This window comes from Melozone crissalis, unplaced genomic scaffold, assembly GCF_028551555.1.
Source record: "Melozone crissalis strain CALT ecotype California unplaced genomic scaffold, PUWL_Pcris_2 ptg000161l_1, whole genome shotgun sequence".
NCBI classification, from domain to species: Eukaryota; Metazoa; Chordata; class Aves; order Passeriformes; family Passerellidae; genus Melozone; species Melozone crissalis.
This window is the reverse complement of record NW_026535932.1, coordinates 387,706-410,000: the sequence shown is the minus strand read 5'-3', so window position 1 is coordinate 410,000 and position 22,295 is coordinate 387,706. Positions and strand designations below refer to the sequence as shown.

General features: G+C 52.8%; 5 protein-coding genes across 5 annotated transcripts; all 5 read left to right on the top strand.

Moving 5' to 3' along the window:
- Positions 1–920: 920 nt before the first annotated feature.
- On the top strand, positions 921–3,089 carry LOC128948853 (protein S100-A4-like). The gene is made up of 2 exons (XM_054293613.1): positions 921–1,070; positions 2,928–3,089. The coding sequence occupies exons 1-2, from the start codon at positions 930–932 to the stop codon at positions 3,087–3,089; spliced, it is 303 nt and encodes a 100-aa protein (XP_054149588.1). The 5' UTR covers positions 921–929.
- Positions 3,090–6,325: 3,236 nt separating this feature from the next.
- On the top strand, positions 6,326–7,524 carry LOC128948852 (protein S100-A4-like). The gene is made up of 2 exons (XM_054293612.1): positions 6,326–6,474; positions 7,303–7,524. The coding sequence occupies exons 1-2, from the start codon at positions 6,337–6,339 to the stop codon at positions 7,465–7,467; spliced, it is 303 nt and encodes a 100-aa protein (XP_054149587.1). The 5' UTR covers positions 6,326–6,336; the 3' UTR covers positions 7,468–7,524.
- Positions 7,525–11,334: 3,810 nt separating this feature from the next.
- On the top strand, positions 11,335–12,461 carry LOC128948845 (protein S100-A9-like). Its single transcript, XM_054293604.1, has 2 exons — positions 11,335–11,487; positions 12,219–12,461. Exons 1-2 carry the CDS (start codon positions 11,335–11,337, stop codon positions 12,459–12,461), a joined length of 396 nt encoding a protein of 131 aa, XP_054149579.1.
- Positions 12,462–15,916: 3,455 nt separating this feature from the next.
- Positions 15,917–17,023, top strand: LOC128948871 (protein S100-A7A-like). Its single transcript, XM_054293634.1, has 2 exons — positions 15,917–16,108; positions 16,859–17,023. The coding sequence occupies exons 1-2, from the start codon at positions 15,917–15,919 to the stop codon at positions 17,021–17,023; spliced, it is 357 nt and encodes a 118-aa protein (XP_054149609.1).
- Positions 17,024–19,744: 2,721 nt separating this feature from the next.
- Positions 19,745–21,544, top strand: LOC128948844 (protein MRP-126-like). Its single transcript, XM_054293603.1, is given in 5 exon segments — positions 19,745–19,753; positions 19,798–19,882; positions 20,686–20,852; positions 21,364–21,462; positions 21,464–21,544. Coding segments are annotated over 5 exon segments (441 nt in total).
- Positions 21,545–22,295: the final 751 nt, after the last annotated feature.

Genomic DNA, 22,295 nt, shown 5'->3' with positions numbered 1-22,295 from the left:
AATATTTATATTTATATAAATATTTTTATAAATATATATATTCATATATTAAATAATAGTGTACATTATGTAATGAAATAATTTTGGGGACCAATTCCCCAGTTTGTGTCCCTTTCCCAGCCCTGGAGGAGAAGGGGGGACAGGGAAGGTCTGGTTTGTCCCCCAAAGGGGATGCCCCGTGTGGGATAGCAGAGAATTTGGGGTGTTCTGTTCCCCAAATGTGCCCGGGAAAAGGGGCAGCTCGTTAATGGGGTCACAGAACTCGTTAATGGGATCTCAGTGCTCACTTATTAATGGGATCACAGAGCTCATTAATGGGGTCTCACAGCTCATTAATGGGATCACACAGCTCACTCATTAATGGGATTACAAGGCTCATTAATGGGATCACAGAGCTTACTAATTAACGGGATCTCACAGCTCATTAATAGGATCACACAGCTCATTGGGATCACACAGCTCACTCATTAACGGGATCTGACAGCTCATTAATGAGATCACAGAGCTCATTAACGGGATCACACAAGTCATTAATAGGATCACACAACTCATCAATGGGATCTCACAGTTTCCTCGTTAATGGGATGACAGAGCTCATTAACAGGATCACATAGCTCGTTATCAGGATCACATAGCTCATTAACAGGATCACACAGCTCGTTACACAAAAATGAGGCGTGGGTGAAACCCAATGTGAGGATCAGCCGGGCATGTGGGGGCTGCCCTGGGGGCAGTGCCACCCACCCTGTCCCACCCTGTGCCACCCTCCCGGGCTATAAATCCCCTCCGTGCCCCACTACCCCATCCCAACCCTTGAGGAACTGATCCACGCTCAACCGGTGAGTCCCCGCTCCCTTTATTCCTTCCAACACCCCAAAATCTGCCCAGAAGCTGATGGCACCCCCCGATCTGTGTCCCCAGGTGTCCCCATGGCGTGTCCCCTGGAGCAGGCCATGGCCCTCATGGTCACCACCTTCCACAAGTACTCGGGCAAGGAGGGCGACAAGTACAAGCTGAGCAAGGCCGAGCTCAAGGAGCTGCTCAACAAGGAGCTGCCGGTGTTCGGGAGCGTGAGTGGCCTTGGGGACATCCCGGGGGTTCCTCGGGGGATGGAGGGGCAGGAATGGACCAGTCCTGGGTCTTTCTTTGGGTCTTTGTCCTAGGTTATTGTCGTGGGTCTTTTCTCTTGGGTCTTTTCTCCTGGGTCTTTCTCTGGGTCTTTGTCCCAGGTCTTTGTCTTGGGTGTTTGTCCTGGGTCTTTGTCCTGGGTATTTCCTCCTGGGTCTTTTTTCTCTGGGTCTTTGTCCTGGATCTTTGTCCTGGGTCTTTGTCCTGGGTCTTTCTCTGGGTCTTTGTCCTGGATCTTTCTCTGGGTCTTTGTCCCGGGTCTTTGTCCTGGGTCTTTGTCCTGGGTATTTCCTCCTGGGTCTGTCTTTCTCTGGGTCTTTGTCCCAGGTCTTTGTCCTGGATCTTTTCTCTCCTGGGTCTTTTTCTCCCAGGTCTTTCTGTGGGTCTTTTTCTCCCAGGTCTTTGTCCTGGGTCTTTTCTCTCCCGGGTCTTTCTTTCTCTGGGTCTTTGTCCTGAATCTTTTCTCTCCTGAGTCTTTTTTCCCAGGTCCTTCTTCCAGGTCTTTCCTCCCGAGTCTTTTTTTCTCCAGGTCTTTCTCTGGGTCTTTTCTCCCGTGTCTTTTCTCCCCGGTCTTTGTCCCGGGTCTTTTCTCCTGCGTCTTTCTCCCGGGTCTTTCTCTGGGTCTTTCCTCCCAGGTTTTTTCTCTCCCAGGGCTTTCTTTCTCCTGGGTCTTTTTTCTCCTGGGTTTTTTCTCCCAAGTCTTTGTCCCGGGTCATTCTCTGGGTCTTTTCTCCTGGGTCTTTCTCCCAGGTCTTTCCTCCCAAGTCTTTTCTCCCAAGTCCTTCTTCCAGGTCTTTCCTCTCCTGGGTCTTTTCTCCCAGGTCTTTCTCCTGGATCTTTTCTCCGAGGTCCTTCTCCCTGGTCTTTGTCCCTGGTCTTTCCTCCCAGGTCTTTGTCCTGGGTCTTTTCTCCCGGGTCTTTTTTCTCCCATGTCTTTCTCTGTGTCTTTCTTCTGGGTCTTTCCTCCCGGGTCTTTTTCTCCTGGGTCTTTCTCTGGGTCTTTTCTCCCAGCTCTTTTCTCCCAGGTCTTTTCTCCTGGGTCTCTGAAATTCTGAAATCCCTGGAGAACAGGAGGAACGAGGTCTGGAGAGGCTCAGCCCCAAAGGAAATTCGGCTTTTTTTAAACCCACAGAAATATTTTGTTTGGCAAAGGCAATCACGCTCCCATTTCCCTTTTTTTCATAATTTCTTTTTTTAACCCTCACTTCCCTTTCTCAGCTTGTGGTTTCAACTGGGAGGCAAAATTTTTTTTTTTAATTTTTTTCTTGCCAAATTTTTCCATGCTCCGGAGGCCCTTCAATTTGATTATTTTATTTTATTTTATTTTATTTTATTTTATTTTATTTTTTGCCAATTTTTTCCACACCCAGGAGGCCATTATTTTAATTTAATTAAATTTTATTTTATTTTATTTTATTTCGTTATTTTATTTTATTTTAGCCAAAATTTTCCACACCTGGGAGGCCCTTTAATTTAATTTTATATTTTATTTTATTTATTTTATTTTATTTTATTAAATTTTATTTTATTTTATTTTATTTTATTTTATTTTATTTTATTTTATTTTATTTTATTTTATTTTAATATTTTTGCCAAATTTTTCCACATCCAGGAGACACTTCAAATTTTTTTTTGTTTTGGCCAAATTTTTCCACACCCGGGAGGCATTTTGGCAATTTGGGCCCTGCCCATCTCATCCACCAAGGCCAAAACCCGTCCCTGAGGCAGAGGAGGGCAGCGGGGCGGGGAAGGGGCGGCCCCATCCCTCCAACCCTGCCCCAAACCCTCTCTCCGGACAGAAACAAATGGACGAGGCCGAGTTCAAGCGGCTGATGAACGACCTGGACCACAACAAGGACAGCGAGGTGGATTTCAAGGAGTACGTTTGCTTCCTGGCCTGCATCACCATGGGCTTCAACGAGTTCTTCAAGGACGACCCCAGCAAGCACCGCAGGAAGTGACCCCGGGATGACCCCAGAGTGACCCCCGGGATGACCCTGGAGTGACCCCTCAAGTGACCCCTCAAGTGACCCCTCAAGTGACCCCTCCCCGTGCCCATCCCAGCCCTGAGTGGCTTTCAATAAAAGATTTTCCCTGATTCTGGCTGAGTTTTGGGGCTCTGTTCAGTCCCTACTCCAATCCTGCTCAATTTTGGGGTTCTCTTCAGGTTCTCCCCCAGTCCTGCTCAGTTTTGGGGTTTTGTTCAGATTTTCTCCCAGTTCTGGGGTTCTGTTCAGGTTCTCCCCAATTCTGGCTCAGTTCTGGGGGTTCTGTTCAGGCTCTCCCCAATCTTGGCTCTGTTCTGGGGTTCTGTTCATTTTTCCCCCAATCCCGGTTCAGTTCTGGGATTCTCTTCAGGTTTTCCCCCAATCCTGGCTGAGTTTTGGGGTTCTGATGGGCTCTCCCCCAATCCTGGTTCAGTTTTAGGGTTCTGTTCTTTTTTTCCCCAATTCTGGCTCAGTTCTGGGGTTCTTTTCAGGTTCTCCCCAATCCCATCTCAGTTTTGGGGTTCTGTTCATCTTTTCCCCCAATCCCAGCTCAATTCTGGGGTTCTGTTCAGGCTCTCCCAATCCTGGCTGAGTTTTGGGGTTCTTTTCACATTCTCCCCAATCCCAGCTGAATTCTGGGGTTCTATTCATTTCTGGGGTTCTGTTCACTTTTCCCCCAGTCCTGGCTCAGTTTTGGGGTTCTGTTCAGGCTCTCCCCAATCCCAGCTCAGTTCTGGGGTTCCGTTCATTTTTTCCCCCAATCCTGGTTCAATTTTGGGGCTCTGTTCAGGTTCTCCCCAATCCCAGCTGAGTTTTGGGGTTCTGTTCACTTTTCCCCCCAATCCTGGTTCAGTTTTGGGGCTCTGTTCATTTTCTCCTCAATCCTGACTGAGTTTTGGGGCTCTGTTCATTTCCCCCCCACTCCTGGCCACGCTCGGTGTCCACCCCCACCGTGCCCGGCCTGACTCACACCCTCCCTCAGCTCTGTGGGATTTTCCACGGCGTGGCTCAGCCCTGTGGAGGGTTTATTTTGGGACAAATCTGAGCAAAAACAACTCTCGGATGTCCCTTGGAACCTTCTGGCCGGCTCTGGGGTTGGGTTCAGGATTGGTGCCACCAGGGTTGGGGGGCACACCAAACTCCCAGATTCTCCCTAAGTCACCGAAGTCCTCCCCAAATCCCCCAGGTTGTCCCCAAAGCCCCCAAATCCTCCCCAAGCCGCCGGGTCCTCCCAAAGCCCCAAATCCTCCCCAAAGCCCCCCAAGTTGTCCCCAAAGACCCCAAATCCTCCGCAAAGCCCCCAAATCCTCCCAAATCTCCCAGGTTGTCCCCAAATCCTCCCCAAACCCCCCAGGTCCTCCTCAAAGCCCCCAAATCCTCCTCAAATCCCCCAGATTGTCCCCAAATCCCCCAAATCCTCCCCAAAAGCCCCAGACCCTCCCCAACCCCCCCAAATCCTCCCCAAATCCCCCCAGGTTGTCCCCAAATCCTCCAGGTCCTCCCCAAGACCCCCAAATCCTCCCCCCAAATTCCCCGGGTCCTACCCAAATCTCCCAAATCCTCCCCAAAACCTCAAATCCATCTGGGAAGGGTTTGGGAACCCTCGGGGGCTTTTCTAGGATTTGGGGGGCGCTCGGGGGTTTTGCCAGGGCTGGGGGGGACCCTCGGGGGCTTTAGGGGACCCTCGGGGGCTTTTCCGGGGCTCGATGTTGCTCAGAGCCCGTTCCCGGTGCCCCACACGTGCCCGGGCCACGGGAGCGGCTCCGTTACACAACGGAAACACAAAATCGCTGCCAAGAGGCTGGAAAAGGGCAAAAAAAAAAAAAAAAAAAACCCCTCGGCACAAACCCCGGCTCGGCACCAACCCCGAGACCGAACCGAACCGAGCCGGGACCCGGCCGGACCTCGGGGTGGCACCGGGGGGCACCGAGGGGCACCGGGGGGATGCGGTGCCCACCCGCACACCCCGAACCCCGCGGGGCTCTCCCGGCCCTGGCAAAGACCCCGAGTGTCCCCCAAAACCCCCGAGGGTCCCCCCAGCCCTGGTAAAGCCCCCGAGGGTCCCCCAGACCTCCCCAGATGGATTTGGGGGCTTGGGGAGGACATGGGGGCTTTGGGTAGGACTTGGGGCCTTTGGGGAGGATTTGGGGGCTTTTGGGACAACCTGGGGGATTTGCAGAGGATTTGGGGGATTTGGGGACAATCTGAGGGCTTTGGGAGGACCTGGGGGCTTTGGGGAGGATTTGGGGGCTTTGGGGAGGATTTTGGTGACAAAACCGTGGCAGAAACCGCGGCTGCTCCGACGCTCAGGGTGGCAAATTCACCCAATTCGCCCGTTTTTGCTCCTCCTAACCCAAAACCACCGCCCTTGGCAAGCTTGGAGCTCCCGGAGTTTCCTTTCTCCTCCTTTTCTCCTTTTCCAGCCGGCTCCGGGCGGGCTCGGGAGCGTCGCTGCCTCCCCCGGCCGGGAGTGGCTCAGGCGGGGCTCTAAATGCTATAAATGCCCGGGCCTGAGCCCGGCTCCCCTTCCGCCCTGCCCGATCTCTCCTGTTCCTCCTTGAACTCTCGGTGAGTCGCTTTTCCCCCTCCAGATGTTCTCCAGATGTTGCCGGGCGCGGCTGGGGGGGGGGTCCTGCTGCAGGTGCCCAGCTGGAAATGCGGATTTCACCTGGAGAGGGCTGGAAAAACTCCTGAGCTCCTTCCCTTCCCTTTGGAGAAACTCCCGAGCCCCTTCCCTTCCCTTCCCTTCCCTTCCCTTCCCTTCCCTTCCCTTCCCTTCCCTTCCCTTCCCTTCCCTTCCCTTCCCTTCCCTTCCCTTCCCTTCCCTTCCCTTTTTGGGTTTTTTCCCCCCATTTTTTCCCCCAGCTGGAGCCAGGGACAGAACGGAGCATCCCAGGCCTGGCACGGGAGACTGGTCCCTGGTTCTGGGGGTGCCCAACTCCTCTGTCCCCTCCCCATATCCCTCCCCAGATGTTCTCCAGATGTTGGGGAGGTCCTGCTGCAGGTGCCCAGCTGGAAATGTGGATTTCACCTGGACAGGGCTGAAAAAAGATCCCCAGCCCCTTCTTTTCCCATTTTCCCTCCCATTTTGGGGTTGTTCAGCCCGACTGGAGCCAGGGAGGGAACGGAGCATCCCGGGACAGACCCGGGCCTGGCACGGGGGTACCTGGGGGGTGCCCAACTCCTGTGTCCCCTTGTCCCCAGGTTTGTCGCTGTCCCCATGGCGTGTCCCCTGGAGCAGGCGCTGGCCGTGGTGGTCGCCACCTTCCACAAGTACTCGGGCAACGAGGGCGACAAGTACAAGCTCAACAAAGCCGAGCTCAAGGAGCTGCTCACCAAGGAGCTGCCCAGCTTCAGCGTGAGTGCCGGGGTTTTAACCCCTCCAAAACCCGGTTTTTACCCCCTCCAAAAATATATAATATTTTTACCTCTATTTTTTATTATTTCTATTTTTACCTCTATATTTTATTGCTTATATTTTTACCTCTGTTTTTTATTTATATTTTTACATTTATTTTTTATCAGTTCTATTTTTGCCTCTATATTTTATTACATATATTTTTACCTCTGTTTTTTATTATTTAGATTTTTACTTCTATTTTTTTATAGTTTTATATCTCTATTTTTAATATGTTTTTATACCTGTACTTTCACATATTTTTACAATTTTTTTTACCCCTATTTTTTATTATTTCTATTTTTGCATCTATTTTTTATTATTTAGATTTTTACCTCTATATTTTATTACTTATATTTTTACCTCTATTTTTTATTACTTCTATTTTTACATCTATTTTTTATTATTTAGATTTTTACCTCTATGTTTTATTTCTTATACTTTTACATCTATTTTTTTATTGCTTATATTTTTCCCACTATTTTTTATTATTTAGATTTTTACCTCGATTTTTTATTACTTATATTTTTACATCTATTTTTTATTATTTAGATTTTTTACCTCTATATTTTATTACTTATATTTTTACATCTATTTTTTTATTACTTCTATTTTTACATCTATTTTTTATTATTTAGATTTTTTTTAACCTCTATTTTACCTTTTATATCTTACCATTCCCTCCAAAGCCCGGTTTTAACCCCTCCAAAACCCAGTTTTAACCCCTCCAAAGCCCGGTTTATCCTTCCAAAACCCGGTTTTAACCCTTCCTTTTCCTCCCCCGGGTAGAAACAAACCAGCGAGGCGAGCTTACAGAAGCTGATGAGCAACCTGGACTGCAACAGCGACAACGAGGTGGATTTCCAGGAGTACGTGACCTTCCTGGCCTGCATGGCCATGATGTGCAACGAATTCTTCCAGGACCTGCCGGACAAGATGCCCCGCAGGAAGTGAGGGCAGGGCCGGGCACGGCCCCGGGGCCCTCCCGATGTGATCCCGATGTCATTTCAATAAATCTCGATTTAAATGAAGGGGTTTTGCCCTCCCCGGGGGTATCTATGGCTGGGCTGGGGGAAGGTGGGGGTGATGCTGGGTTGGTTTTGGTTTTGGTTTTGGTTCTGGTTCTGATTCTGGTTCTGACTGGGGGAAACTGGGGGTGATGCCAGGCTGGTTCTGGTTCTGATTTTGGCCCTGGATTTGGTTCTAATTCTGGTTCTGGCTCTGATTCTGGTTCAGCCCGGTGTGGATTCTGCATCCCCAAGGCCTCAGGAATCTCCCCCCACGGGCCGCTCCCAGGCTGGTTCTGTCTCTGATTCTGGCTCTGGTTTTAATTCTGACTGGTTCTGGTTCTGCCTCTGGTTCTGGTTCTGCCTCTGGTTCTGCCTCTGGTTCTGGTTCTGGCTCTTCTCAGGCTGGGGGAAGCTGGGAGCAATGCCAGGCTGGTTCTGGTTCTGGCTGTTTCTGGTTCTGGTTCTGGTTCTGGCTGTTTCTGGTTCTGGTCCTGTCTCTGGCCCTGGCTCTGGTTCTGGCTGTTTCTAGCTCTGGTTCTGATTCTGCCTCTGGTTCTGGCTCTACTTCTGGTTTGGTCCAGAGTTGATGCTGCACCCCCGAGGCCTCGAGAACTCCCCTGGGGCCGTTCCCAGGCTGGTTCTGTTTCTGGTTCTGATTCTGGTTCTGGTTCTGGTTCTGCCTGGGTTGGGGCAAGCTGGGAGCAATGCCAGGTTGGTTCTGACTCTGGCTCTGGTTCTGGTTATGATTCTGGCTCTGGCTCTGGCTCTGGCTCTGGTTCTGTTTCTGGTTCTGGTTCTGGTTCTGGCTCTGGTTCCGGTTCTGTCTCTGGTTCCGGTTCTGGCTCTGCCCGGGTTGGATCCTGCACCCCCGAGGCCTCAGGAACCTCCCGGGGCCGCTCCCCGGCAGCCGCATCGGGGCTGACTCAGCCCGGCCCGGCCGCTCCTCCCCGAGCCGCTCCCGTCCCGCAGGGCTGCGGGAACAGCTCCGAGCTGGGATTGATCCGGTTCGGGAACAGCTCCGAGCTGGGACTGATCCGGTTACGGGAACAGCTCCGAGCTGGGACTGATCCGGTTCGGGAACAGCTCCGAGCTGGGACTGATCCGGTTCGGGAACAGCTCCGAGCTGGGACTGATCCGGTTCGGGAACAGCTCCGAGCTGGGACTGATCCGGTTCGGGAACAGCTCCGAGCTGGGACTGAGCCGGTTCGGGAACAGCTCCGAGCTGGGACTGAGCCGGTTCGGGAACAGCTCCGAGCTGGGATTGACCCGGTTCGGGAACAGCTCCGAGCTGGGACTGATCCGGTTCGGGAACAGCTCCGAGCTGGGACTGATCCGGTTCGGGAACAGCTCCGAGCTGGGATTGAGCCGGTTCGGGAACAGCTCCGAGCTGGGACTGAGCCGGTTCGGGAACAGCTCCGAGCTGGGATTGACCCGGTTCGGGCTCAGATCCGAGCTGGGACTGAGCCGGTTCGGGCTCTGTCCCTCACCCCCCGCCCCGCGGATGTCGCGATTGTCGCCTCCCCATCCCCGGTGCTCCCGGATTTCTGCCGCGTTCCTGCCCGGGGCGCGGCCGTGCGGAGCCGCCACTTCCCGGTGCTCCGGGCCAAGCCCATCCCGGTTCCTCCCCCGGTGCCCTTTCCCCTCCCTTGGTCGCGCTGCTGTCTCCAGATGTGCCACGCGCCCCTTCCAGATGTGGCCGTGCCCCTTCCAGATGTGGCACACACCCCTCCACCGCCTTCAGCGATGCCACAAAGGGACAGGAGGAGAGGAAACAGCCTCAGGCTGGGCTCATGGGGTGGAATTTCCTCCTGGAAAGGGCCTTGGAAGGGATGCCCAGGGTGGGTTGGAGTGAGGAATCCTGGGGAACACCTGGATGTTGGTCTGGGTGGGCAGGTGGGGGTCGGGCACACCTGGGTGGTGATCTTGGAGCTTTTCTGACCTCTGGGATTCTAAAATTTAGGGGAAAAAAATTTCTCCATCCTGTCAGAGTCGGTGAACCCCCAGAGAATGGGGCTGAACCCCCAGGCAGGTGAGAGGGGACCTCAAAATCCCAAACCTCACCTGTGGCCATCTGAAGGTGGAATGATGCTGCCCACAGGGATCCACCCTGAATTCATCTCCCTCATGGGAATCCACCTTAAATTCATCCCCGTGTCAGGGATCAACCCTGAATTCATCCCTCCTCACAAAGATCCACCCTGAATCCATCGCACTCACAGGCATCACCCTGAATTCATCCCCACGGTCAGGGATCCACCCTGAATCCATCCCCCTCATGGGAATCCACCCTAAATCCATCCCCAAGTCAAGGATCCACCCTGAATTCATCCCCCTCACTGGGATCCCCCCTAGATCAATCCCCCTCATGGGAATCCATCCTAAATTCATCCCCATGTCAGGGATCCACCCTGAATCACTCACCTGTCCTTGTCCCTTCCTGTCTCCCTGGCACTCACCTGTCCTCGTCCCTGTCCCCATGTGCCCCAGCCATGCCCTCTGCCATCCCCATGGCACTCACCTGTCCTTGTCCCCCTCATCGCCATGGCACTCACCTGTCCTTGTCCCCTCCTGTCCCCATGGCACTCACCTGTCCTTGTCCCTGTCCCCATGGCACTCACCTGTCCTCATGGCACTCACCTGTCCTCATCCCTGTCCCCATGGCCCAGCCACACCCTCTGCCATCCCCAGGCCTGTCTGAACCCATGTCTCTGCGGTGTCCCCGCTGTGTCACCCGTGTGTGTCCCCGTGTCCCTCTGCCCAGCCCACGGGCGTCCCCTTCCCGTAGAGGACGCGCCCGTCCCCATCCCAAACCCCGTCCCTTTGTCTCCCTCTTTTGCAATTTTGGGTTTTTCTGGCAGCAGTTTCTGGGATGAGGAGCCTGGCGGGAGGTGTTTCACCACCGCTGTCATCGTCACTTCCCAAAATCTCCATGACCACACGGGGTGGAGGCTCCTCACCACCCCCTTCCAGACATTTGGGGTTCTGCAGCTCATTCTGGGAATACTGGGAACACTGGGAATACTGGGAATACTGGGAATACTGGGGAGGCTCCACTGGGAGCAATGAGGGGGCTCCAAACCTGAGGGAAGAGCTGGGGGTGATGCCCTGGGTTATCCTTGGGCAATTCCAGCTGCTGGGAAGTGGCACCTCCCAGGAATGGCTGTAAGAGTTCCACCCAGCAGGATTGTCCCCTGGATCCAGAGAAGTGTCCTCGTGGAGTGGTGGGATGTGAATTGGGAAGTGGGAAGTGAACTGGAGGAGAATTTTCAAAACCTGACAAAATGAAATTAAAGTTTTTCAAACGCCTCTCAGTTTCCCCATCTCTGAGTCAGAAAAGGGCTTAATCCAACTCCTGTCCAGCAGCCAAATTCACCAAAAACATCGGTGACAAACCACCTGGGTAAAACCAGCATCATCCCACTGGAGACCCCCACCCAGAGAAGTTCCTCTTCCATCAAACACTTGTGGAACGTTCCAGAACACGCCATCGCTGACCCCTGTTGCAATTTTTGGCGTTTCCTTGTTTTTGCCTGACAAGTTTGGGGCTTCCCCTCCCTGGATAACAGTTCCTGGATGGGGTGAGGAGCCCGAAATCCTCACCTGGGCGTGCTCCATGCCTTGCACAACTCCTGGAGCTCCTGGCAGCTCCAGAAGGGTATAAAAGGTTCCATCCCCAGCTCGGCACCACCAATCCTCCTGCTCCTCCCTCTGCAGAGCCCAGACCTCCTCCGAGGTGAGCCGATCCTTCCTGGTGAGTCCGCGGGCTCGAGTTCCCTTCGATGTTTTGCCGTTTTGTCCCTTTCCCGGCAGGATGAAAACCGACCTGGAGCTGGCGCTGGAATGCGCCGTCAACGTCTACCACCGGTACGCGGCGCGGCGCCCCGTGGACGACTACCTGAGCCTGTGGGAGTTCTCCAGGCTGCTCAAGGAGACGGCTGAGCCCTTCCTGAAGAACACGGTGCCGGTGAGAGCCCGGGGTGGGGGATCAGTGGGGTGGGATCGATGGGATGGGATTGATGGGATGGGAGTGATGAGATGAGATGGGGTGGGATCAATGGGATGGGATCAATGGGATAGGGTGGGATGGGATCAATGGGGTGGGATCAATGGGATCAATGGAATCGATGGGATGGGGTGGGATGGGATGGGTTCAATGGGATGGAATAGGATGGAATGAGATGGGATGGGATCAATGGGATGTGACGGGATCAATGGTATGGGATGAGAGGGGATGGGATGGAATCAATGGGATTGCATCAATGGGATGGGATCAATGTGATGGGATGGGATCAATGGGATGAGATGGGATGGGTGAGAACGGGCCTGGGAGATCCTCTCATTCCGGGGATGCTGGGCAGGGACACCTCCCGCTGGATTGGGGCGCTCAGAGCTCATCTTTGGGCACTTCCTTGGGGATGGGGAAGGTTCACAGAATTCCCGGAATCACTGGGTTGGAGGAGACATTCAAGATCATTGAGTCCAACCCAGCCCCAACCCCTCAACTCAACCCTGGCACCCAGTGCCACATCCAGGCTTGTTTAGACACATCCAGGGGTGGTGACTCCACCACCTCCCCGGGCAGAACATTCCAGAACTTTATCTTGGGAGCTTCCCAAAGTGCGGGAGGGTTTTTTAGGGTTCAGCCCTTGCTGGGTGAGGGTGAGTGACCCCAGACTGACTCTGCTCCCCCCACAGCCCAAAACGACCACGGACAACTACATCAAGCAGCTCTTCACCAAAGCTGACGCCAACCATGACGGCCGCCTCAAGTTCACCGAGTTCCTGACCACGCTGAGCCTCGTAGCCATCGATGCCCACAACAGGTCCCACCAGGGCCCTGGTGGTGACCATGGCCACGACCACGGGCATGGCCATGACCACGGGCATGGCCATGACCACGGGCATGACCACGGACATGGGCACAGCCACCGTCACTGAAATGGAACCACCTCCCATGGTGGCTGAGCCATGGGACTCTGCGTCCCTCTTGTCTGGAACCAAACCTTTGTCACCTGCTTCTACTTGGTGGCATTGAAATAAAATCCCTTCCTTTGAGCACCAAACCCATCTGTGTGCCGTGTCCTGGGATCTGTGGAGAGGGGATGAGGCTCAGCCCATGATTAAACCCAGATTGAATGGGAAAAGCAATGGGAAAGGGAGAGTGGCATGGGGGGTCCTTGTTCTGGGCATAGGGGGGGTCAGGACAAGGTTTTGGGGGGTCCTCAGTGAGCAGCACAGGCTGAGTGGGCTCCTGGAGGGTGTCAGATCTGAGGGTGAAGCTCTAGGAAGTGCCAGAGGTGAAACACAATTCAGGGGGTCCTTCCTCCTTCCTCAGGTCTCTGCAAAGATCCAGCCCTGGAACTGGGTGTGCCACATCCTGGGGATGCCACATCCCAAGAGTGTCACATCCCAGAGACACCAGATCCCAAGGGTGCCACCTCCCAGGCATGTGCAAGATGCTGGGGCTGCTGGACTCCCCAAAACAGTCCAGCAGCCCCAGCAGAGCAAAGCATGAGACCAAGGGGCTCTGGGGGCTCCATCCTGGGAGCTGCCACTCTGCAGAACCAGTCAAACCTTTCATGCTTTGGGACACATCCCCCAGGTCACCACACACCTAAAAGCCACCGTGGGCTCCTGAGGGCTGAAACAGGGGGGGACAAGAGATCCAGGACCTGTCAGTGAGGGGACACTGAGTGAGGAACCCCCGGGCTGAGGAGGCTCCAACATCAGCCCAAACCAGGGCCTGTCCCTGTGGGGTTTGGGTGGCACCTTGGTGACAGAGGACAGCTCTGAATTTGGGGTGCCACCCTCGTCCCTTGAGGCAAATGTCACTCACTGCCACCCCCGTGTCACTTGGGCACCGCTGTCCTTGCAGGGCTGGGCATCGCCAGCTGCTCCCCCACAGGTTTTAGGGAAAAAGTGGGAAAATTGGGAAAGGGGCCCAGTGTGGGAGGTGCATGAGAGCACCAGAGGATTTCCCTGACAGCTGGGGGACGAGGGTGCAATTTGGGGTGGGTGGCACTCAAGTTTGGGGTGAGTGACACTCCAGTTTGGGATCCCAGTTTGGGATCAGTAACACTCCAGTTTGGGGTGGGTGACGCTCAAATTTGAGATCCCATTTTGGGATGGGTGACACTCAGATTTGGGGTGGGTGACACTCCAGTTTGGGATCCCAATTTGAACTGGGTTACACTTCAGTTTGGGATTAGTGACACTCCAGTTTGGGAACCCAGTTTGGGGTGGGTGACACTCCAGTTTGGGATCAATGACACTCCAATTTAACATCATAGTTTGGGGTGGGTAACACTCCAGTTTGGGATCCCAATTTGGGATGGGTGACACTCCAATTCGGGATCAATAATACTCCAATTTGACATCCCAATTTGGGATGGGTGACACTCCAGTTTGAATGGGTGACACTCAGATTGGGGATCCCAATTTAGGATGGGTGACACTCCAATCTGAGATCCCAATTTGGGATGGATGACATTCCAAAATTTGGGATCAATAGCACTCCAGTTTGGGAACACAGTTTGGGATGGGTGTCACTCCAGTTTGGGTGGGTGACACTCCAATTTGGGATGGGTGACACTCCAGTTTGGGGTGGGTGACACTCCAGTTTGGGATGGGTGACACTCAGATTTGGGGTGGGTGACACTCCAATTTGGGATCCCAATTTGGAGGGGGTTACACTTCAATTTGGGATCAGTGACATTCCAATTTGGGATCAATAACACTCCAGTTTGGGAACCCAGTTTGGGTGGGTGACACTCCAATTGGGGATCCCAGTTTGGCATGGATGACATTCCAATTTGGGTTGGGTGACACTCCAATGTGACATCCCAGCTTGGGATGGGTGCCAGCCTGCAAGGAGCGGGACCGGGAAACCAAAAGAACAATGCAGTGAGTCAGGGATACCGGAATAATTCTGTGCAATGCCCCGGGGACACAGGAGCATCCTCAAACAGGAACGGGCACCCCTGGTTCGGCTGGTCCTTCCCTCTTCCTCCTACCCATTGTCTGATTTGAAGCCTTCTCATTGTCTAAATTTAAATCTTCTAATTGTCTGATTTGAAACCTTCTCATTGTCTGATTTTAAATCTTCTAATTGTCTGATTTTTAAACCTTCTCATTGTCTAATTTTAAATATCCTCATTGTCTGATTTGAAACCTTCTCATGGTCCTAATTTAAATCTCATTGTCCGATTTTAAACCTTCTCATGGTCCAATTTTAAATCTTCTCATGGTCCAATTTTAAACCTTCTCATTGTCTGATTTTAAATCTGCTCATCCTTGTCCCTAACATGGGTGACACAGAGGTGACAATTGCAAAACACTCAGTAGTTCCTGCACCAGCCAGGAAAGACCCCGAGCTTGGATTTTCTCCTGGTTTTGTGCCCAGTTTCCTCCAGAAAATCTCTGGAATGAGAGCAGAGTACAAGTAGAAAACAATGGAAAATATTCTGGAAAACAAGTTATAAAAAACAGATGCTGCTTTGTCCTGGGCAGCGTCCAACCAGTTGGCGTTGCAGAAAACAGAAATCACATTAAAAACTCACCCAGGGGACAAAGTCATCCCTGTTTCCATGTGCAACAGCCCAGCAGAAGGAAAATGTGCAAATTTTTCGCCATGTTGCAAAACTCCCCAAGTTTTGGCAACTTCTGCCCGAAAGGCCTTGCCCTCGACACGGAGGTGTGACCAAGCCGGGGTTTTTCCCCTCCCTGAGCCCTGTCAGAGGTGATGGAGGGGCCAAGGACAACATTTCCAAAGCCTGGTGGGTGCAACCAGGAACTGGAAGCGGAGGAATGAGGCCGGGAGGGGCTCAGGGGTTCCCACCTGGCAATTTCCAGGTGCGGGAAATGTGAACTCAAGCCGATGCTTGTGGCAGGTGTGTCACCAGCTCTGATGAAACAGGACCTCAGACAGGTATAAAAAGGCTGTTCCAGGCTCCTGGGTCACACTGACGGATCCAAACCCTCCTCGGAGACCAGGGTGAGTAGGAGAAGGATGGTCCTTGCAGGGAAAAGGATGAGGGAGAAGCAGTTTGGGATCCATCAGCTCAGGGTGATGAGTTCTACTGGGGGTAGAGCAGGAGGTTGGTTTGGGTTGGAAAATGAGGACAAATGATTGGGATTTTGGTGGTGGCACCACTAATTCTGTGTCATAAACGTCCCCACTGGCCTGACCCTGCTTCCCTCACCTGAGAAAGGTCCCCAGGTGTGTTGGAACAAGCTGCTTCCAACACACCTGGAGACAAAGACAAACTGGAGCACCATCCCCAAATGCCCTCATTTTCTGCTCCACATCAAGGAGCTTCAGGTGCCCCCAGGCTCAGGCGCAGATCCTGCTGATTTTTGTCCCCAACCCCTGCAGATCCCTCCAGAGCTCAGCCATGTCCACCAGCACCCACAGCCACGCCGGGAGCCAGCAGTTCCCGGGGAATTGCACCCTGGAGAAGGCCCTGCAGACCGTGGTGGACATGTTCCACCAGTACAGCATCCGCCAGGGTGAGATAGACCTCCTGAGCATGAGCGACTTCACCACGCTGCTGAAGGAGCAGGCGCCGTCCTTCCTGCAGACCTGCGTGAGTGCCTGGGGGACAAACCCATGGGGATGGGGTTCAGGAGCTCCTGGGGGACGGGGGGTTTCTGTCACACCCAGTTTGGGGTCACCTCTGCTGTTTGTGGTGGTGGAAAGTGAATCAGACACAATCCGAATTGCAATTTGAAATTCTTCTGGTTTTTGCAATGCCCAATCGAAAGATTCCACATATGTGGTGCTGGAAAGTGAATTAAACTCACACCTGAACAGTCCAGGAATGCAATTTGTAATTTTCTGGTTTTCGTAATGCCCAGTCAAAAGATTCTCTTTTCAATGGCAGATAAATCGTGAAATCTTTGCCATTTTCATCAATTTTGGGAGAACTTCTAATGTTGCAGTCTCCTCTCAATAAGTTGGAAAGTGGTGCCAGTTTATTTTTGGTGATTCCCAAAATTGGCTCGATCCAATGGATTTCTCCCAAAATTGGCCTGATCCAATGGATTTCTCCTAAAATTGACCTGATCCAATTGATTTCTCACAAAATTGGTGTGATCCAGTGGATTTCTCCCAAAATTGGCCTGATCCAATGGATTTCTCCTAAAAGCCGCTGTGTCCCCAACCACAGGACTTTGGGACAAAATCCTGTCCCCTCTGGGGTTTAATTTGGGGCTAAGGGTGAGGTAGAGGAGGGCTGGGACATCCTGTAGTTTCCAAACCCTTCCCAGGGCAGGGAAGGATCCTGGAAGTGGAGTTTGGACAGGGACATGACCCCTCCTCGTGTCCCCAAATTTAGGACAGGAACCGAGCTGGCTACTTGGAGAAGCTCTTCCAGGAGACCGACCTGAACAAGGACAAGGAGCTGAGCTTTGAGGAATTCACCGTCGTGCTGAGCAAGCTGGCTGATGATGCCCACCGCATCAGCCATGGCTCCGAGCGCTGCGGGCCCGACAAGGATTGAGCCTGGCACGGAAAAATGGGAGAGGGAAGCTTGGGGAGTCGGGTTCTGGCTGCTCCCTGCCCGCGTGGAGCAGCCCCATGGCACAATAAAGCAGCACTTGAAGTTCTCTGAGGTTTTCCTTGTCCATCATATGGGTGGGAGGAGGGACAGAGAGGGGTGGGTGGGGTCACCTGAAGCGATGGTTTTGCCAAAAAATCCTCATGAAGCAAAATGTTCCCAGTGCCCAAAATCCTGTGGTTTGGGATATTGGGATTTCAGGATGACTTTAATATTTTTTAATATTGTGATATTTGGATTAATGATGGTTTTCTGCCATTCTGGGAAAGATGTGGAGTCCAGACACTTCCACATCCCAAAACATCCAAAATCCCAAATCTTGGATCTGAGGCAACACCCAAACACCCCAAATCCCAAATCCTGCATCTCAGGCACTGGGAATGCTCTGCTTGATGACAATTTGGGATTTGGGAAGTAGGGATATTGGGGTGTTGGGATATGGACCCCGATGGGACAAAGTTGCTGCTCCCTTCCCCCACACCAGCCACTCTCCTGCCACTAAAAGTGAGTTTTGAAAGAATTTTGCAACTTTTTGCAACTCAGGGTGTTCCTGTGAGTCCCTGGGCACCTTCCAGCAGGTCCTGGGCTGCTTCTGCTCCAGTTTATGGATCCTTGGCCAAGCTTGGGACTTGGGGACAGCTAGACTGGGAGGTTCTTCTGCAAGAACACTTCAGAGCCACCAAAGTGGTGCTAGCACCCGTCCCTGTGACCCTCAGCACTGCCCCTTGTCCCCGGGCACCTCAGTGACCACTGACCACTCATGCCTGGGGGTCACACCTGGCTCAGGCCACCTTGGAACCCCCTGTCCCCCATCCTTGTCCCCCTGGCACCTCCAGAGTGACCAAAGTGAGTCAAATTGCACCAAATTCCTGAAATTGCACCAAAATTCTGCAACACCGCGGCCACCTCCGGACACCCCTGTTGTGAAATGTCCCCAGTGTCCCCAGATGTCCCGTTCTGCAGCAGAACCTGCATGTTGTGAAAGCAGAGCACCCCAGCAGCCAGGGCTGGGGGCTGGGGATGGAATCCTGGGGTCCTTTCACTTGGGAAAGACCACCAAGATGGAGTCCAGCCTGTGACCTGTCCCCACGTGGTCATCAATGTCCAACCTGTGACCTGTCCCCACCTGGTCACCAACGTCTAACCTCTAACCTGTCCCCACCTGGTCACACAGATCAATGTCCAACCTCTGACTTGTCCCTACCTGGTCACCAACATCCAATGTCCAGCCTTTGGCCTGTCCCCACCTGGTTACCAATGTCCAACCTGTGATCTGTCCCCACCTGGTCACTCAGACCAATGTCCAGTCCTTCCTTGGACACCTCCAGGGATAGCAACTCCAAACCTTCATGATTTGGTCGCCATTTCCAGGAGGAAATTCCTGCTGGAAGGAGCTCCTGAACTCGGCCTTGGCCTTGTTTTGGCCTCCAAAGCCAGGAGACCAAAGACCAACCTGAGATGAACTATGACGAGACCAACCCGAGCTGGGCAGGTCAAACAAACCCCAGACGAGTGTGCTGAGTCAGCAGTCAGCTCATTTTGATGAGGAAATGCTGGAAAATCTCGTTTTGCTCCCAACTTGGCAGCTCGGATCTGCCAGGCCCGTGCTGGGCCTCTGCCAGGCCGAGAAACAACAACACCACAAAAAAGGCCACAAAATCCGGGACAGAGCCCTGAAAAGCAAAATAAAAATTCACCTTTGAGCCACACCTGGGCTCTGCAGCTCAGGGCACACCTGGGGTGGGGACAAACCACCCTTGGCACAGATGGAACGGAGCTCCTGGACCTGGGCCAGGCCGGGAACATGCCCAGATCGTCTTTCATGGGCAGATGGTTGCTGCAGGCTGGGGACGGTCCTGGTGCCACCTGTGCCCCGTGTGACACAGCCAGGAGTGGGTGGCACCCGGTGTTCTGCTCTGGTGAAGGGTCAAATGTCGGGCTCGGTGATTTTGGACGTTTTTGGCAAGTCCTGGGACACTGGGATGGACCAAGGGTGGAGATGTTTTGGGGATGAGCAGGGCAAGGGGGCGATCTTCACCCCCTGACATCAGGAAACAGCCCTGGAAAGGAGGAAAATGTGGGAAAAATCACAAACGTGGAAAAATCCCAGATGTGGAAAAAACCCCAGTTGTGGAAAAGTCTCAGATGTGGAAGAATCCCAAATGTGGAAGAATCCCAAATGTGGAAGAACCCCAAAGGTGGAAAAACCCCCAGTGTGGAAAAATCCCAAATGTGGAAGAATCCCAAATGTGGAAGAATCCCAAATGTGGAAGAATCCCAAGTGTGGAAAAATCCCAGATGTGGAAGAATCCCAGAAGTGGAAGAATGCCAAATGGAGAAAAACCCCAAAGGTGGAAGAACCCCAAATGTGGAAGAATCCACAAATGAAGGGACTTTTGCCCAGAGCTGGTGATGAATCCCATCAGGTGAGGGGACAGTGCCACCCCCACCTGAGCTGGTGACACCCCGAGCTTGCGGGAAAAGCTACAGAGCTCCTTTTGGGGAACTTCTCAGAGCCTTGAGCAATCCCCAGGGCCTTGTGGGGCCATCCAGGAACGGGATGGGGACATTTCACAACGGGGACACCTCATGGCTGGGCTATAAGAGACACTGAGGTGACACCGGCCCCGCAGCCGCCCCAGGGGACATCGCTGAGGTGACAAGATGAGCAAGGCAAGTGCAGGGGGGGCATTTGGGGTGTCCGTGCTCTTTTCCAGGTCATCCGAGGTGTGAGGATTCTCAGGGAGCTTCTCATCATCTCCACCCGAGGGTCCTGGCTGGGCAAAACCATCTCCAGAACCCGTGAGGAGAGGTTTGCTCCTGGAAGAGGTTCCTGGCCACCAAAGAGGCTCCTGGACATCAGATCTCCTGCTCGGTGTCCCCACAGAAGGTTTTGGGGTGTTGTCACCTTCTCTGCGTCCCTTCTGAGGGTTTTGGGTGTGGTCACCTGCTCTGTGTCCCCACAGAGGATTTTCGGGTGTTGTCACCTTCTCTGTGTCCCCACTGAGGGTTTTTGGGGTTTTGCCACCTTCTCTGTGTCCCTACAGAGGGTTTTGTGGTGTTGTCACCTTCTCTGTGTCCCTTCTGAGGGTTTTGGGTGTGGTCACCTGCTCTGTGTCCCCACAGAGGATTTTCGGGTGTTGTCACCTTCTCTGTGTCCCCACTGAGGGTTTTGGGGTGTTGTCACCTGCTCTGTATTTTTGGGGTGTTATCACTTTCTCTGGTTGGTTTATCAGCAGAACCAACCTCAAACCAGGTCCATTTTGGGGCCAAATCATCTCTGAGCTCTCATCTGTAGGAGCACAGAGCCTGCCAGGTCCTTCACCCTCCTTGGATAAAACTCCAACAGCTCCAAAACTGAACAGTTCCTCCCCAGATTTTCTCTCTCAGACTCCTTGGACAAGGAGGAGGTCCTTCAGCCTCCAACAGCTCCATAAAGGAATGTTCCTCCCCAGATTTTCCGGGTTCTAGCCCAGTTATCCCAAATTTTCCTAGATGCAGCCTGGTTATCCCAGATCCTCCTGGATCCAGCCCGATTATCCCAGATTCTCCTGGATCCAACCCAGTTATCCCAGATTCTCCTGGACATTCCGAGTGACCATTTCTCCTGCAGGGCCAGCAGAGCCAGGAGCAGCTGTCGGAGCTGGAGAAGGCCATGGACGCCATCATCGACGTCTTCCACCAGTACTCGCGCCGCGAGGGGGACAGGGACACCCTGACCAAGAAGGAGCTCAAGATGATGATTGACAAGCAGCTGGCCAATTACCTGAAGGTGAGGGGTTGGATTGTCCCCAGGGTTTGGGTTCACCCCCTTCCTGCTCTGCTCTCCTGTCCAACCACCCCGTCCCAAATGTTCTCCATGAAGGAAACCCCACAGCTCTCATCTCTTTCTCTGCAAAATTCAGCCCAAAATCTCCTTTTCCTCCTGGAAGCCACACCCCAAACACTCCCAAAACACCCATTTTTTTGGTTTGGAACTCACCTTCCTAAAGCCAAAGGAAAATTTTGTCTACCCAGGGGAGAAACTCTTGCTCTGCTCTCCTGCCCAACCACCCCGTCCCAAACGTTCTCCGTGAAGGAACCCTCATCCCCTTCTCTGCAAAAATCAGCCCAAAATGTCATTTTCCTCCTGGAAGCCACACCACAAAAAACCACCAAAACCCCCATTTTTTTGATTTGGAACTCACCTTCCTAAAGCCAAAGGAAAATTTTTGGCTTTAGTCCACCCAGGGATAAAACAAGGAGATTTTGCCCTCACTTTGTCCCCTCCTTCTCCTTCACAGCACGTGAAGAACAAGGCCACCATCGACCAGATCATGAAGGACCTGGACGTCAACAAGGACGCCCAGATCAACTTTGGGGAGATGATGCTGCTGGTCACCCCGTGTCACCTGTGCCACCCACGAGCACCTGCACGAGGTGGAGGACCACCAGCACCAGCACCAGCACCAGCACCACCACTAAGGCAGCCCCTCCGAGCAAAATCCTGGAGCTTGGAGAAGCTTCCAGAGCTGAATCCTGCCTTAAAATCCTCCCTCTCCTCCTCCTCTTCCTCCCCCTCTTCCACCCAGCGTCGTGGTTTTGCTGCCAAATAAAGATTTCTGAAGCTCTCCGGTGTCTCTGTGGTTTTTTCTGGGTTTTTTCTCTCCTTTCTCACCTTTGGGACTGGAAATGTGGGATTCACCCCAGCAACTGCTGGCGGCTCACAGAGGTTGGGGTTGCACACAGGATTTGACAGATTTTTGCATTTCTAACTGGAAAAACCCCACATTTTTTGGCCTGGAAACTCTGCACAGATGTCCTGAGGCTGAGCTCTGGTGGTGGGCACGAGCTGGGAGGGAGGATGAGCAATATTATTTGCAGAAAAACCCTTTTTGGGGTATTTTTGCTCCAGAGATGGTGGTGGGCACTTTAAGTTTTGGGCTTAAAAACTTATTTGTGGGCAAGAAGGTGAAAGAACCCCAATCCCTCACCCAGAATATCCCAAAAAAGGTTAATTAGTTAATAATTAGCTGCTTTTCAGAGGGAAAAGCTGGCTGGGAGCTTCCCAAACCCTTTTTGGGGGCAGAAACCACAAGAGCTGATTTCCCAAGGGTGACTCAAAACCCTGAAACCACCCAGATCCGGAAAGGAACCTTCCAGAAACTTCCCCAAAGCAGCAAGAGCTGAAGCAAGACACAATTAATTAACACAAGACACAATTAACACAAGACTT

Bases quoted from the DNA above. Each gene is read 5' to 3' on its own strand.
- LOC128948853 (XM_054293613.1), top strand. From the start codon at position 930: ATGGCGTGTCCCCTGGAGCAGGCCATGGCCCTCATGGTCACCACCTTC. The intron at 1,071-2,927 runs GTGAGTGGCCTT...CTCTCCGGACAG, and splicing joins AGCTGCCGGTGTTCGGGAGC to AAACAAATGGACGAGGCCGA.
- LOC128948852 (XM_054293612.1), top strand. From the start codon at position 6,337: ATGGCGTGTCCCCTGGAGCAGGCGCTGGCCGTGGTGGTCGCCACCTTC. The intron at 6,475-7,302 runs GTGAGTGCCGGG...TCCCCCGGGTAG, and splicing joins AGGAGCTGCCCAGCTTCAGC to AAACAAACCAGCGAGGCGAG.
- LOC128948845 (XM_054293604.1), top strand. From the start codon at position 11,335: ATGAAAACCGACCTGGAGCTGGCGCTGGAATGCGCCGTCAACGTCTAC. The intron at 11,488-12,218 runs GTGAGAGCCCGG...CTCCCCCCACAG, and splicing joins TCCTGAAGAACACGGTGCCG to CCCAAAACGACCACGGACAA.
- LOC128948871 (XM_054293634.1), top strand. From the start codon at position 15,917: ATGTCCACCAGCACCCACAGCCACGCCGGGAGCCAGCAGTTCCCGGGG. The intron at 16,109-16,858 runs GTGAGTGCCTGG...CCCCAAATTTAG, and splicing joins CGTCCTTCCTGCAGACCTGC to GACAGGAACCGAGCTGGCTA.